The sequence below is a fragment of the Hippopotamus amphibius genome, chromosome 7 (genome assembly GCF_030028045.1).
Source record: "Hippopotamus amphibius kiboko isolate mHipAmp2 chromosome 7, mHipAmp2.hap2, whole genome shotgun sequence".
NCBI lineage: Eukaryota > Metazoa > Chordata > Mammalia > Artiodactyla > Hippopotamidae > Hippopotamus > Hippopotamus amphibius.
This window is the reverse complement of record NC_080192.1, coordinates 87,383,439-87,400,772: the sequence shown is the minus strand read 5'-3', so window position 1 is coordinate 87,400,772 and position 17,334 is coordinate 87,383,439. Positions and strand designations below refer to the sequence as shown.

At 35.0% G+C, this 17,334-nt stretch overlaps 1 protein-coding gene across 13 annotated transcripts in view; it reads right to left on the bottom strand.

Moving 5' to 3' along the window:
- Positions 1–17,334, bottom strand: part of EXOC6B (exocyst complex component 6B) — a 648,544-nt gene that overhangs the window by 547,146 nt on the left and 84,064 nt on the right. For all 13 annotated transcript variants that reach the window (XR_009054872.1, XR_009054873.1, XM_057743615.1 and 10 more), the window contains one exon: positions 9,191–9,395. Coding sequence is in view for 11 of the 13 variants with exons in the window: in XM_057743615.1 (XP_057599598.1) it covers positions 9,191–9,395 (205 nt within the window). In the remaining 2 variants the exon portion in view is untranslated. The remainder of the gene's footprint in view (positions 1–9,190; positions 9,396–17,334) is intronic.

The following is a 17,334-nucleotide window of genomic DNA, read 5'->3' as shown; positions in this document are numbered from 1 at the left end:
AGATAGAAATATATGTGTCCGACACACTATCTTTAACAAGAAGCTAATTTGCTCACTTCTTAGCACCTTCACAGTACTTTCAGATAGTTGCAAAATCCATTCAAAGAGCAATTTTAATATTTTCATATACTTAAAAATATAATTGGAATAAGAGGATATAGCTTAGAATATTAAAAAAGATGGCTTTTCCTGAAACATGTTAACGTGTAGGTACATTAAATTTAATTAAATACACAATTAAGAATAATTAATTGATTGATTAACTATATACTATGACCAAGCAACTATGCTAGTAAGGTGCTAAAGACATAAAGATAAAAAACATACCTCTGTCCTTACAAAGACCATAAACTGGTTGGGAAGACAGAAAGTAAAGCAGCAATCACGCTAGTGGCATTCCCTACTGCTATGAGATGCTATCTTGGAGGGCCCTAGTGGCTCTCCTCCTTCCCCATTCTCAAAGCCTAGCAATGAACTGGTTCAGTAAGCTGAGTTAGCTGATTTGAAGAATACAAGGTCTCTTTAGCTAATCTAAATGGCATTGATATGAGAATTCCCCTAGCCAAGTCATTTCTCTGACTAGCAAGGATCCTCCTAGTACATATTGACCAGATGTTCTTGCCCTTCTCCCAGCTTCCCTATCAATAATACAAGAGCAGAGTCCTTCTCCTGAGGCATGTCCCACTCTCTGTACAGCAAAGTTGAACCCACCAGATCCCTCCACAAAATGAAAGGAAGATGGTATTCTCGTGCACTGTGCTGACCTTTCTGACTATAAGTTTTACTGATGAAAACTTACTTTACATTTATATGGCATAATGCTAATCTGTGTGTGTCTATGCATCTTGCATAATACTACCTTTATCATTTATTAAATTCTTATACTATATATTTGGGTCAATTTCTGTACTTGTATTCTGTTTTACTCAGCAGTTTATTCTTATGATACCACGTTGTTTTAAATTAAGTATTACTGCTCTCTAGTACAAGCCAAGGGTCAGTAAAAGGAATATTTTCAAAAGAATTTAATCTTAACTGGAACATATATATGTATGTATATATGCAGTATATTTCTAAGAGATGGTTTAAGTATTGTAATAGCTGCTATTCCTCTAAAGTAATGGTCTATTTTAGGATGAGCACACTACAAATCCATGTTCACAAATCATACTGAGAACCCGTATGACAATTTTCTCTTAAAATTTAATAACAGGAAAATTTCTCCTAATAAGCTGGCATGCTTTGCTGAGTCAAAGCAAATACATAATATGTTTATTCTATATATACACATAAACACATACCATATAGTTTCCTTTTTACCCTGAAGAAAACTCAAAACCAAACTACAATGCTGCCCTCAAATTAGATTTGAGGAATAAATTCTCTTTCTTCTTTCACTCAACATGAATCAATGGACAATGAGCTTTCAAATTTAATGGTCATCTTTTTAATTGAAATCAGGTTCAAAATATTTTAGAAGGGTATATAATAGAAATAATTTTTATGGTAAGGAGAAAGAAATGTTTAAAAATGAGATCTAATTCAAGGCTAAAAGTTGTCACAGAAAATTGAATTTTAGTAATAAAATTAAAAGTATTTCAATCACCAAGTTTAACTCTAATTTTAACCTTCTCCTTCTCCATACTCTTAGAATCTATTTAGATTCACCATTCATCTAGGGTGGTTCTCTTTCTTTTTTTTTTTTTTTTTAATTTAACATGTATTATAAGCCTGAGACTAAGCTAAGTACTTGATTTCCCTAAATGTTTCCACATCTTTGAAAAGAAGATTGAAAATTCCAACTATAGAGTTGTGAAGACTGAATGTGATGTTTAGTAACTTGCCCATTGTCATATAGCTAGAAAATGGCAAATCTAGGAGTCTAACCCAAACTCCAAAGTCTATTCTGTTAACTATCATATTACTGAACGGTAAACCAAATCCCTACTATCCTCTTTAGATTCTAAAATTGCACTACCTATCATAAGCTACTCTGATTGTTGTCTACATCAAGAATCCCTAAAACAGCTCTCACATTCCCCCACCTTACTCACAGGCCATCCATATCATCAAAGAGTAAGGAGCAAGAAATAGTACAAACACATAAATACAAAAATCAAGAAGAAAAGAAAATAAAAAGTAAATCCAGGAACACCAAACCAAGTGAACACCAACATCTTTGACTCCAAAGGCCATATTCTGTGGAAGTTTTGCATAGCATCCAGAACAAAAGAGGTTTCAACAGCAATACTGCTTTTACTTGGCAGTCATTACATGGCCTATGTGAACTCAGTTGGTAGTATTATGCTTGATCTAAGTCAAAAGATGTTCTACACAATAAATAAAAGAGCACATTTTGCTCTAGTCAAGACTTAACCAAAGAAAGTCAAGGGCTGAAAGAAACATGGTGACAGCTAATCTCACCCAAGGATCAGTTTCTTTAAAACTAGTTACTAAAGGAAGAATGCCTGGGAGCCTTCAATTTCTTTTATGAGCAACCAGTTCCTTTTCTAAGCATCATTTATATAACCTATATAATTTGGCAAAGCCAAGTTAGAATTTTAAAAGTAAATAAATTCTTCCCTTTGTTAAAGGGCCTCACATAGAAATCAACCTAGCCAAGAATGTTTACGTTACAAATGTTATTTAGTCCCACAAAGCCTAAGGCAAACTAATCAAAATAACAAATACAGAACTTCCCTCCTGCACAAATCAATTCCATAACAAGTGAATTACAGAAACCAATTTCAAAAGAACTAAAAAACAGTAGACAATTAACAAAGAACTACTTCAGACATTTTTAATAAAATCAGTTCAAGCTAAAATGATTATTCCAAAATAAGACATACACAGTATTTTGGAAGCGCACTGTAAGAATATCAACACAGAAAACGGGATAGGATAAAAGGGAGGGTTTTTCTACTTGCTTTAAAGATGGCTCTACTTCCCATGGCAGAACTCATAGGTGGGTCCATTAAATGCTTTCATTCCAATACCATGTTAAAAAGATACAGAAAGGAACATGAAAGTTGCTTTTTTTTAAATAAGACTGCTTGACTTAAAATTCCATATGGTAATAAACAACAGTGGATAATTTTAAAATTCCTCCTCAGATTCTACTATATGATTGAACTTCTATCCTAGTTTTCATACTTGTACATTTTCTTACTTTTCTGCAGCTTCCCAGGTATTGGAAGACAAGTGAAAGACTCAGAGACTTCTAGCTTGACATCTTTTAGAACATTTTTTTTTTTTTTTTAAGGCGCACAGGCTTAGTTGCTCCGTGGCATGTGGAATCTTCCCAGGGCAGGGCTCGAACCCGTGTCCCCTGCATTGGCAGGCAGATTCTTTACCACTGCGCCACCTAGGAAGTCCTAGCTTGACATCTTTTAAACCAGACTGACTATACCATTGTTTTCTAGACCCAAAGTCAAAATTAAAAAGTACAGTTTAGGGAGGGAATATGGGGATATGTGTATAAAAACAGATGATTGAACTTGGTGTACCCCCCAAAAAATAATAAATAAATTTAAAAAAAAAGACTTAAAAAAAAAAAGTACAGTTTAGTAAAAAGCAATTCTATTCAAGACCAAAATAATAGAGTGTATTAGTTTTCTATTGCTGTGTAACATACTATTATAAACTACACACAATTAATATCTAAGTTTCCATGGGTCAAGAGTTCAGCACATTTTTGCTGGGCCTTCAGCTCAGGGTCTCACCAGGCTGAAATCATGATGTCAGTCAGGACTGTGGTTTCGTCTGGAGCTCAGGGTCTTCTTCTAAGTTCACCCATATTGTTGGCACAATCCAGTTCCTTGTGGTTGTAGGACTCAGGTCCCCATTTTCTTGCTGGCTGTTGGCTGGGGCCAGCTCTCAGCAACTCAAGGCTGCCTACAGTTCCCTGCCACATGGCCTCTCCAAAACAAGGCAGTCTGTTTCTTGGCAGATCAACAGTAAAGCATCTGCTGCAGTTTTTGATCTCTCTAACTTCTATATGTGACCTCTAGACCCTCTTTTAAAGATGCTCACCTTACATTTTAGGCTCACACACTCAAGGGAGAGGATTTTACAGGATGTACAGATCAGGGGGCAGGAATCCTGGAGAACACCTTAGAATTCTGCCTACCACATGCAATCAAAGCTAAGAGCTTCCTACAGATAAAACTTTATCCAGAGACAGTATAGTACTTGGAATACAGAGGAATGGATAAACTACATATCCTTCAGGTCATCCTCAAATAGTACTTTTTGCATCATATCTCTTGATAAAATTGGATAACAAACAGCTTGAGATTATAATCTCAGATAAAAGTTTGGAGCCTAGTTTGCTCATTAAATCCTAATTAGGGTGGAGTCCTTCTGGTAATTTAATTGGTATATTCCAAAGAGAAGCCAATCTACCAACTGCCTCCATCATTTCATTGTACAAAGGACAAAGCCCACCCATGGGTCAGTGGAACAACTCAGGATAGGGTAAGTGGAAGAAGAAAAAGGGAGATGTCCACCAAGAAAATGCATAATCATCTACATAATTTCCAGAAGCGCCCAGACCAGCTATCAATATTAAGTGATACTTTCAAATCTGTTTTCTTGTATGATTCTAAAGAAGACCACTTAGAATTTTTTTTTAAAGGACAAGAACACATTTTTAAGGCTAAAACTGCAGTTGCTGAACTAAAAATGATGATGATGGTAAAGTTCTGAATAGCGGCATAGACAATGCTAAAAACTAGATTAGTAAATTAGAAGGCAAAAATATGGGAAAGAAATATCAAAGAGATGAAACTATGAAGAAAAATAGCAAAAAATACATGGAGGTATGTATTTTTCTGGGCTATGTAAAGCAGCTTGTAGCAGACTAGCTAGCTATTCACCAAACCTATTTCCTCTTTCTCCTGGTCACATGGATGGACTATATTTCCAATCCTCACTTGCAGTGTGTGAGCTTCAGCCAATATAATGTTGGCAGCACTTGTATGTATCACTTACAAGCCTGATCAATTAAAACAAAAAAAAAAACTCCAGGCACTATTTACTCTTTTCCCTACTGCTGTAACACTGAAAGCCACATGTTGAAGTGATAGAGCCACAAGTTGGAAGAGTCCTGGATCCCTTCACTGTCATTTGAAGAAGAGCTACCCGACCAGGAACACCCATTTTGGACTTCACATAAGCGAAAAATAAAATTTCTATGGTGAGATTTTAGAGCTTAGCTATTACATCAGGCAGCATTATTTAAAGAAACAGGCACTGGCATTGGAAGAATGGTGTTGTCATAACAAAAAACCTAAAATAAATGGCATTAGTTTAGAGGTGAGGCAGTAGGCATCAAGAATATATATTTAGCAAGTCAAAAGCCTGAAAAGCTCTGTGATATTGCGGCAAAACAACTGGTAAAACTGGAACCTGTAATAAATGAAAAGGCACACCACATGTAGCTCTATAAGTGAATGTAGAGAGAGATTTGTAATGTACATTGGCATTTACTTTCTGCTTTTAGCAAGGTTTTACACAAAAGAGATGAGCACAGAATTTCCTAATTTGAAAACTGAAGTTATAGGGAATAGCATAAGTCCAGAAACTTGGACCTCAGAGGGTTAGAAAGCTGAACACATATAGATCCCAAATAGTAAAAGAAAAAGATGGTAAAAGTTGGAGCAACTAAGTCCAAAGAAGATTTCGTTGAACAAAGTGACTTAATCCTGAGGAAAAAATTAGATTCAGGTATGGTTTTCTTATCCGTTATTTCCTATAGCCTCCAAGTAGGGCCATTAAAGTAAGAAAGAGACATGAGGCAAGGGCTATGTTCCCCCAACTCCACTACCTCCCCCAAACAAGGAAGAAGGAAAAAAATCATTCCTGAAAATTATATTTAGAAAAGAACATTGGGTATGGTATCTAAATAGAACCTACTGGAGGGACTTCCCTGGTGGTCCAGTGTAAAGAATTCACCTTCCAATGCAGGGGACACGGGTTCAATCCCTGGTCAGGAACTAAGATCCCACATACCACGGGGCAACTAGGCCTGCCCACCACAACTACTGAGCTTACTGAGCTCACGTGCCTCAACAAGAGAGCCCGCGTGCCACAAACTATAGAGCCCACACTCTCTGGAGCCCCGCACCACAACTAGACAGAGAAAAACCCACACGCCACAACTAGAGAGAAGCCCACGTGCCCCAACAAAAGATCCCGCAAGCCGCAACTAAGACCCGATGCAGCCAAAGAAAGAAAGAAATGTTAAAAAAGAACCTATTAGAAAGAAACAGATCGGAGGTCTACTAAGTTTTGAGATAACTATAATGCCAAAAACACACAAATCTGGACTAAATAAACCTTTGTTCAGAACCTTAAAATAACCCTTGGGCTCCTAAACTTGTAGAAGCAGAAAGCAGGCACTAAAAGACACATAGAGATATAAATGTGGTTGTAGATATAAGTGTAGATGTAGATATATGTGTATATCTACAAAGAGAGAGAGAAAAATCTTCAAGTGAATGTATATTCTCCAGCACACACTTCAGAAATGTACACAGAACAAAACAGGGATAAAAAAACGAAGATTCAGCCAAGAGCCCAGGGGAACAATGGGCAAAGGAATTCTTTCCCGAGTCAACATCTAAGTAAGGAATTCCCCCTACTACTAAGGCAAAAAGATTTTCCAATGATGGCCCAAAAGCATTACATGACTTGCTATGAAGCAGGGACTACTGTACATCTCCTGTTCTTCCCTTTTCTAAATGGAAGTTTTTGTTGTAGCTATCCTGTTCTAGCTTCTCCATGGTATACTATGGGTGGGAGGATCACAGGTGCAGATAACTTATCTTAGTTCCTGGTCATCAGCTCATTGAAGAGCCACATCTGGATTTAGTGGAGAGTATTGAGCATCCCTGGAAGATACCATACTTTGAGATGGATGTAGTAAGTAGATGGGATATTGGGTTGTATTCCTTAGGGAAGGGACAAGTATGTTCTATGGATGAGAGGAAAAGTGAAGAGATATTTGATGACCAAAAGTGTAGACTGTACCAGAGACTAGCTACTATTCACCAAACCTGTATGCTTCTCTTAGACAGAGTGAGATTATATTTTCCAGCCTCCTTTGCAGGTTGGTATGGCCATGTTATTAAGTTCCGGCCAATGAAATCAGAGTAGAAGTGATGGTCATGTCCATGCCTAGCCCTTAAAAACCCTACCACATGCAATACTCTTTGGTCTTTCCCCTTCTGCAGCAATCTTCAAAACCATATTAAAACTGACAGAGCCATATAATCAAAACATTTCTTAAATCACCACTGCAAAGAAAACCATCACAAATCAGAAACATCATTTTGGGCTTGACGTAAGTGAGAAATTAACCATATCCTCTCCATCTTTTCCAATATCCATGAATACAAACAAATATTTACTGAACACCTACTATGTACAAAGTATACGATAGTTTCTCTCCCTCCTACTTTCCTTACTTTTTAGGTACTACAGAAGATTTTAAAAATGTGTAAGATACCTTTATTCAAGGATTTTATATATACCATAGAATAGGATAGGAATACATGCAATAAGAGCTATATCTAAGATGAAAAATGTTACAGAAGGGATAGACGGTTATCAGTAATTAAAAAGTCCTGAATTCACAAAAGGTTTCTTCATCATTTCTTTAAATGACAAAAATATAGCCAACAGCTAACAGTTCACACAGGTTGAGTGCTATAGCAGACAAATTCATCATTAGAATTCAATCTAATCTGAATTCTACTACAGAATCTGACCGTTACAAGCTGTCTGAACTTGAGCAAATAACTTTCCTGCCCTGGGCCTTAATTTCTTCAGATAATTAAAGGGACAGACCAGATAATCTCACATTAAATGAAATAATAATATTCTTCATGGAATCCTCTCTTTCACCAAAAAAGGAAGTAATTTCTCAAGCAAAGGCCTAGAAAAAGCAACTTTAAAAAAGGAAGATTCCACAGAGGTTTTGTACTATACTCTTCTATATTTTGAATGTTTAGTAAAAATTTGTCAACCACAATAAAGACCTGTCTTACAAGATACCTTCATTCCTGTAATCAAAATATACACAGCAAGGCAAAAGTATATTTTCAATGATTAATTTTGTTTCTTCACCGTTAAAAAAAAAGCCATGATATGATTATTTCCATCAAGGTTTATCATCAACTAGTTTTAAACTTTCCACTTTGTAAAGCATAACAATAAGAAAATTTAAAAGAATGGGAAAAGAATATCTGTATTCCGTTAGGACAGGGATTTCTAATAGGCAGATCTCTTTTGCAGAAACAAGTACATGTCTAAAAGATCAGCAAGGCTAGCTGAGACCAAGATATGACCCAAAATATGACCTACTCCCTCCTTCCTCACAGAATGATAAGAACTACAACTGACTTACTCAAGAACACAGTTGTTTATAGAACCAAAAAGCACTTTCCATAAACAACTGAATCTTCTGCTTACTGCTGTAGGTTACATTATAAGGTATACTGAGAAATTTTAATAAAATCAATGTGACAAATTTCAAAAGAGCAAGTTCTCTATTCATAACGACAAAGTAATTCTGGACGTTCTTTGTGACTTCCATAACTTAGAGATGAAGATACTGAAAGAAAAATATCTAAACACTTTCAACACATTGTTAATCTGTAAGTTATAAATAAATTCCTTTCTGTGATCATAATTCACAGCATTTCCCAATAGACCTTTTTTCATTGATACTCATTGATATCAGAAATAACAATTACAGAAATATTCATATATAACATGACATCTTGCTTACATAGTAAACAATCAACCAAAGGTACCTGCAGCACAATTTAGCTCATTAACCAGAAAGAGAACTTTTAAAAATCTTGGAAAAAAAAATCTTGGGCTTCGAATTATACCCAAAGTCAAGAAAAGTATTCAAAAAATAGAAAAACCTCTTCAAAGCACCAATATAAGCCATCACAATCAATCAGTATTTACTGAACATTCACAGAGCAAAACAATATACTAGTAAATAATTCATTGCTCTGTTAAGAAAATAAAAGATATTTTAAAATCATGTGTTCCCATAAAGATGAAGGACTTCCCTAAAATGACAAGAAACAAATAAGACACTTAGCAAAAAGAAATCTGTTTAACAGAATACTTGCAAAGTCACTGGCCAACCTATCGTAAACCCAAGACCTACTTGCTTCATGGCAGTCTCTCCAATTTTGTCTGAATGTTTGCGGATACTCTCCAGAAAGTCTTTGAGATCAGACATAGAAACATCCTTAATTTCTTCTCGAAGCTTGGGGATATTGTCCACCATCACCTTGCAGAATCGATAGTGGCTTACTTGAGGCAAATAGGTATGCTCTAGATGTTCCAGAGTTTTCAGGGCAGGATAATGCCTACAAAAGGAATTACATCACCTTTAGCTCAACTCAGTCTTCTTTAGCGAGACAGATATATTCCTTAGGCAAAATTTCTAGCCATAAATAGTTTTCACTATACATTAAGACAAATCTGGGATTAAGTTTCAATAAAAACATCAATGGGAAACAATGTCAAATTATTAAAAATTAATATAGGTATTACAGGACTTAATAAACTATAATCAAAAAAGATTTCATCCCACGAATACAGAAATCTTTGAAAATACACCAATGAAATTCATTACATAAAGAATAAAGGCCATTGCAAGGGATAAAAAAAAAAAAAGAATAAAGGGAAATACAAAATAATCATATCAATGCCACAAAAATCATCCTATAAAATAAAGTACCCAAGGACAGATTTCCAATTATGGCACACAGAAGAGTTTAGCAAATCTTCTACCCAAAAAGCAAATATAAACTAAACTGTCCCAAACAACCACTTCAGGACTCTGGAAATTGGAAAGGACTCTGGAAAGTAGAACAACAAATAGAGAAGGGTTTATTCATGAAAACTGATAAATAGAGAGGGGCTCTGCGGTGTTATTGCCTGGGGCTACCTCCGTCACCTTCTCCACCTCCCCTCACCCCATCATTGGTTATGGCTTGTCAGGAAAATCAGCAGCTTCTCTGCCATTAGGGGCTGACATGATTTGGAGCAGAGGGAAAATCCTGTATTGAGTGGTGCTGTTAGGAAAAGTAGCAAACTTATTTAAAAAGAGGAGGGGGGGAACCTCTAGCTCTACTGGCTGAAGTTCACCTAGGTTGGGACAGAGAGCAGACTGGAGGACTAACCAAAAACTTAACAGGCAAGTCCTGAAAATAAGAGACTCATAGAGTAACATGATAGCTCTCCACATATCCCTACCTAACAGAGAGAAGGTGCACAAACGCAGGGGACACCTAAAATGGCCTAAGCACTCCACATACTCCTGGCTGACTAGAAGGCTGCAGGCTTGCACCCAGGAGAAGGCTTGGCAGAATATAAACCTCAGCAGACTTGAAAACTGCCTGAATTTTGAATGCACTCCCTAACCCACATACAAGCCCACTGACAAAGGGTAGACACCTTTATCAGCTCAAGTTTCTTTGAGCACCCAGAACCAATCATTAGCTGATGACTAACCTTTAAAAATGAAAATGAAATATATTCCCATATAAACAAAGACTGAAAGAATTCCTTGCTAGCAGATCTGCCTTAAGGACTACTAAAGAAAGCCAGAAAGGAAATGACAGAAGATAGTAACTTGAATTCACAGGAAAAAAAAAAAAAAAGAACATACGAAACAGTATATATATGCTAAATATAAAAAATTGAATAGTTTTTTCTTTTTTATTCCTTTAATATCAGTAAAAGACAATATTTTTTAAAGCAATGATTATAACACTGTACTGTTGGGTTTATGAAATACATAGATATAAATGAGAATAATAGCACAAAAGAGGAGGGAAGAAATGGTGTTAAGTTGAAGCAAAACTACTTCTATATATTACATCAAACTACATCAGCAATGACCTAAAGTAGACTGTGACAAACAAAGAAGCAGATTATAATCCATGTAGTAACCTCTAAAAAAAACTCAAAAAATACGTCATTAAAAAAAATTACAGAAGAATTAAAATAGTATATTACAAAATATTTAATACAAAAAAAGGAGTAAAAAATAAGAACAAAAAAGACATGAAAAAACATAGAAAACAAAGAGCAAAACCCAACTATATTAATAACTATATTAAATGCAAACGTACATCAATCAAAATGCAGACACTGTCAGACAGGATTTAAAAAGCATGATTCAGGGACTTCCCTAGCAGTCCAGCAGTTAAGACTCCGTGCTTCCACTACAGGGGGCACAGGTTCGATCCCTGGTTGGGGAACTAAGATTCCGCATGCCACACAGTGCAGCAAAAATAAAATAAAATAAAATATAAATAAAATAAAAGGCATGATCCAACTATACGTTGCCTACAACTTCAGAATCACAGATACAAATAGGTTTAAGTAAAAGCTAGAATAAGATACATCCCAAAAGTAACCACAGAAGTACTTGAAAGGCTATATTACAGTATCAGATACATTAGATTTTAAGACAACGAATATTTCTGGAAACACAGAGGATATTTCATAATAACAACAGGGACAATATTTATCTGATAGGTAGGAAAGCTTCCATAAGCTTAAGAGAACAAATAAAACTACGATTGATACAGCTGAATAGGTAAAAAACAAAATAAGTTATACATAAAAAGAGCATATGAATAAAGAGGAAACAACAACCTGGTAAAGATTATTGGCAACACATAAACTTGAGGGTTTTTTTTTTAAGCAACAAAGAAAAGTCACAAAAGAGACCCCAAAAAGACGAATTTATGGGGGAAAAAAAAGTTGAACTGATGTGAAGAAATGAAAATAAAAAATATAATCTTGCCACTCCAACTGCCAATGATTTCTTAAAAGATAATGGATATTATTATCGGGGGTTTCAATAAATGAGAATTCACAGCTTGCTGGTAAACATACTTACATTAATGATACAAGTTTTCAATGAAAAATTTTACCAAACAAGTATTCTAAATAGTTGCACTTCCCCCTCAAAAAAATTAGATGTACAAAAATATGTATAAGCCTCTTGAATTGTAGTTATTTACATTAGCAAATAAAAAACTAATCTCGAAGTCTATTAACAAGGAATTGGTTAAACACATTGATATATCCATGTAATATATATGTATATCCAAAGAATAATAAAATAGCAAAATATTTACAATATTGTTGAGTGAAAATTATTTCAAAAAACAGAACTTACAAGTATAATCATAATGTTTTTCAAAATTACAAATACTTATATATGTGTAAATTATGAATATATATGTATGTATGAGCTACAGAGTATTAAATACAAGCACACACACAAAAGTAAGTACACAGAAAATGACTAGGAAAATACATACAAAAAAGTTAACCATGATTTTTCTTTCCTTTGGATAGAAACATTATGGGTAATAATTTTCTTCTTCATGTTTTTAATTTCCTAATTTCCACATTTCCCATAATACATTTAGTACAGGAAAAACTCAGTTCTGATCCTGCAAGTAAAAGACTTATAGTTCTATTTTAGGTTTTAAGAATGAATTTCATGGTAGATACTTAAACTCTTACTTCAATGCACTTAATACCACAAACACTAAACACTAAAGGCTGGATTTACTCGTTTTCTTTGTTTATGTTTTTCCCTCCTGTGTTCCAAGAATCAAAATCTTAGTCCAAATAAATGAAGGGAAGAAAGATTTATTTCCCCTAAATTTAGAAATAAAATTACAAATATAGTTTAATCTGAAATGGTTGCTTTTATTAAAATTTTACAGACTCAAAAACAGTACAATTCACATGGTTTAGTGTAAACAGAATGGTGTTTATACTACAATTAGGTATGAAGAGCTATGTGCAATAAAATGCATTTCCTCCAGAGAGAAACTTTAGAATGGATATAAACCCAGAAATTAAGCCAAAAGATAAACACACTTTAGGGTTTAGTTATATTTTGGAACATTGTTTATACAATGAGAAAAATCTAACATCGTTGCCTGCGGACACAAGGCACATTCACTGATGAGACACATGGCTGCATGGTGAAAACATCTGGTCTGTGAAATAACTCCACATTTTTCAAGGCTAATTAGTACAAAACCCAGTGATTTCTGGCAATAAAGAATGTTACTTTATTTCCGCATTATCCTTTCCCTAACATACTCATATTCCAACTATAACAGATCAATAAGATTCATTCAGATTTCTAGTGTACTTCAATATCAGTGACGGGTTAAAGAATGATAGCCAATTAAATACCTCTATAGCAGACACCAAAGGAAAAAATTCTATTTCCAGGGGCCATGGAAATCTAAAATAAGATTTTGACATTACTTTTGACAAGCTCCAAACATTAAAACTGAATCAAAAGCCAAATTCCGAAGTTTCATTTGCATGTGTGCTAGCTCTCCCCCTTTCCCCACCTCATGCAGGCTCCCTAACAGAGATGTGAGCAGAAAGAAAGTAAATGAAATAAAAGCAAGAAATTTTTTTAATAAGGCAGGAAAAGAGGTCTAAATAATCCTAAAAATTGGATAACTTAAGGTCAGAATAACTTAGACATGGTTGAATGCTATCCTGAGAAGAGGAATGTTGATTCTAGGCAAATTAAATTTTGGTACTTTTTTGTCATGCTAGGGAACTCTTTCACAATGATGGTTTTTAAAATTCTAATAAGTGATCTTTTAAAGTGGATCACAACTACCCATGAGAAATTTTTTAAAATTCAGAGTATGATAAGAATATAAAATAAAAGCTTTCACCACAGAATATATTAGTGTCTTTCCTAATTAAAGAGCATCATTAACAAATATTTAATCCCTTCTATGTGCTAGAGATAGAAAGATGGTCAGATATCTTTCCTCAGGGAGCATAAAACCTAGTATAATCAGTATTTATAGCTTTAAAAAAAAAATTACTAGGCTTCCAGCCATGAAGGAATAACAAGGAACAGACAAGAACACCCACTCTTGAGAAGTAAAATACTGGCTAAAATACATAAAACAACTGCTTTCAGATAGTGAACATCAAGTAACACAGAACTGTGATTTCTGAAAAAAGCGAAACAAACAAGGTGAATTTAATAGTTACCTGGATTATCTGCCTGAATGTGATTTCTAGATCATGGACACAGTCAGAGAAAACCCAGAGCCCAACAACTTAGCAGAGTTAGGTTAGCATCAGAGATAGGAGTTCAGGAAAGCTTACGCACCTTAAGGTTGTGCAGCAGAATTCCAAAAAAAAAAAAAAAAAAAAAAAAAAAAGGAAGTAATGCAGAAAAAAAGATGCAGAAATTTACACAAGGGTTCCCTTGAGTCATTGCTGAGTACTAGACCAGGCACAGTAAAAGTGAAATTCTGCATGCACAGGCATAAAGAAGGGAGGGAAGGAAGAGAAGGGAGGGAGGGAAGGCAAGGAAGGAGAGACAGACAGACAGCAGCAAGATGTAAGATAAACATTTCAAGGAGCTCAGACAAGACAGAGAAACATTTGAACTCTGAACGGCCAAAGTGAAGAGTCCCTGGAGATTTCTGAGTTTTTCATAGTTGATGAATACTACTCTGAGCAATCACTGGAATGAAGAAGGGCCTAGCAAAACTTAAAAATGGGGTCTGATGGGATTGGGATCAAATGGATCTGCAAATGACTAAACTATTTGCCAAAACAAAGACGAACACTCTCTAAGAAAAAAGCCCCCCAAAATCCAGACACTCAGCAACATAATATAATGACCATTATCTAGTCAAAACTTACATGATAAGAACCAAAAACTGACCTATAACTAGGAAAAACAAAATAATCTTCAGAGAAATCCAAAAGTGACAGAACTAGCAAAGAAGTATATAAAAGCAGAAATTAGAGGGACTTCCCTGGTAGTCCAGTGGTAAAAAAAAAAAAATCTCCCTTCCACGGCAGGGGATGCAGGTTTTATCCCTAGTCATGGAACTAAGATTCCACATGCCCGCGGGACAACTAAGCCCATGTGCCACAACCACTGAGCTCGTGTTCCTCAACTAGAGATCCTGCGTGCTGCAAACTACAGAGCCCACACGCTCTGAAACCCACTCTCCACAACTGCAGAGCCCATGCACCTTGGAGCCTGCATGCCACAACTAGAGAAGAGAAAACCCACATGCCACAACTAGAGAGAAGCCTGCACACGGCAGCAAAGAGCCCGCACACTGCAATGAAAGATCCCGCACGCCTCAACGATGATCCTGCATGCCATAACTAAGAACCGATGCAGCCAAAAAATAAAAAATAAATAATTTAAAAATGTAAAAAATAGAAACAGAAATTAGAGCTCTGTATCATGTATTTTTAAATGATGCAAAAATAACAAGAAATTAAACATAAAAAACCAAATGGAACTCCTAAAGATGAAAAATATATCATATGAAATGATAATTTCACTGGATGAGATTAAAAGATTAGACAATGAAAAAGAGAGAACACAGCAATAAAATCTATCCCATATAAAGCTCAGAGAAAAAAGAGTGGAGAAAAAGAAGATCCTCAAGTCACCTGTGCGATTACGTGAAGTTATCCAACATAGATATAACTGAAATCTCAGAATGAGGATGGAAAAAGAACAACAACAAAAAAAGTTTGGAAAAACAATATCTGAACATCTTCCAGATTTTATGAAAATTATAAACTCACAAAACCAAGCAACTAAACAAACCACAAAGCAGGATAAATATACACACACATGCATGCAAACACACATATTTACACCAAAGCACATCAAAATCAAATTGCTGAGAACAAATTATACAGACACAAGTTTTAAAACAGCTGAAGACAAGACACATTAAGCAGAGTGACAAAGAAGTTAAGGCTGTTCTGAGGCTTCTCCCTCAGAAACTACACAAGCCAGAAGACAAAAGAAAAAAAAATGACACCTTCAGAACTAATGAATCTATAAACCTAGAATTATATACCCATCAAAAATATATTTCAAAAATGAAGGTGAACAATGAGATACCATTTCACACCCACCAAGATGGTCATAATCAAAATACAGACAATAATAAGTATTGGCTAGTATATGCAGAAAACCGAATCCTCACATGCTGCTGGGGGGAAGGTAAAATGGCACAGTTGCTTTGGAAAACAATCTGGCAGTTCTTCAAACGGTTAAACACAGTTACCATGATCCAGCAAAATTTCATTCCTAGGTGTATACAGCCAAGAGAAATGAAAATATATGTCCACACAACTTGTAAACAAAAATGCATAGCAGCATTATTTTTAACAACCCAAAATTGTAAACAACCCAAATGCTCATCAGCTAATTAATGGATAATTAAAATGTGGTAAATCCATACAACAGAATATTCAGCAGTAAAAAGAAATGACGTACTGTATATGGTACAACATGGATTAACCTTGGAAACATTACGTTAAATGAAAGAAGCCAATTGCAAAGAACCATATATTGTATGATTCCATTTATATGAAATGTCCAGAAGAGGCCAATCTGAAGAAACAGAAAGTAAATCAGTGGTTCCTAGTAGCTGGCAAGGGGGGCAGGAGACAGGAGAAAATTGAGTGCTGATGGCCAAAGGGCTCAGAGTTTCTTTTGTGAAGAAAGAAAACATTCTATAATTGATTGTGGTGATGTTCACACAAGTCTGAATACACTAAAAGCCACTGCATTGTATATTTTAAATGAATGAAGTGAAAAGTATGTGAACTATATCCCTACGAAGCTGTTAAAAATATTTTAGGAAAAAGGATATTAAAAATAGACATTGTAAAAATTTAACAAAAGGAAGCAGCAGTGGCTGGCTGTATTAATACCAAAAAACATATATTTCCAAGAAAAAGAATATTACCAGAAATAAAAAACATTCCATAATAATAAATGGGTCCTTTCATCAAGAAGATATAACAATGCTTAATGTGTATGCATCCAATAAGAGAGCTTCAAAATACACACAGCAAAACTGAAATAACAAAAAGAAGACATATGCAAATCCACAGTCATAATAGGCAATTTCAACACTCCGTCAGCAAGTAACAAATACAAAATCATAAGGATACAGAAAACTTGCACAACACTATCAACCAAGTATATCTCAATGGCAGTTAAAGAATGCTCTCCTCAATAACAATATATGTTATTTTGAAGTGTATGCGTAATTTTCACCAAAATAGACCATATGCTGAGCCATAAAACAAGTCTCAAAAAAGATAAAAGGTTGAAATACACATTTTATATTTATGAAGACAATGAACTAAAATTACAAATCAATTTTGATAAATCTGGGAAAATCCCTTAATATTTAGAAATTAACCAATGAACTTCTAAATAGTAAAATA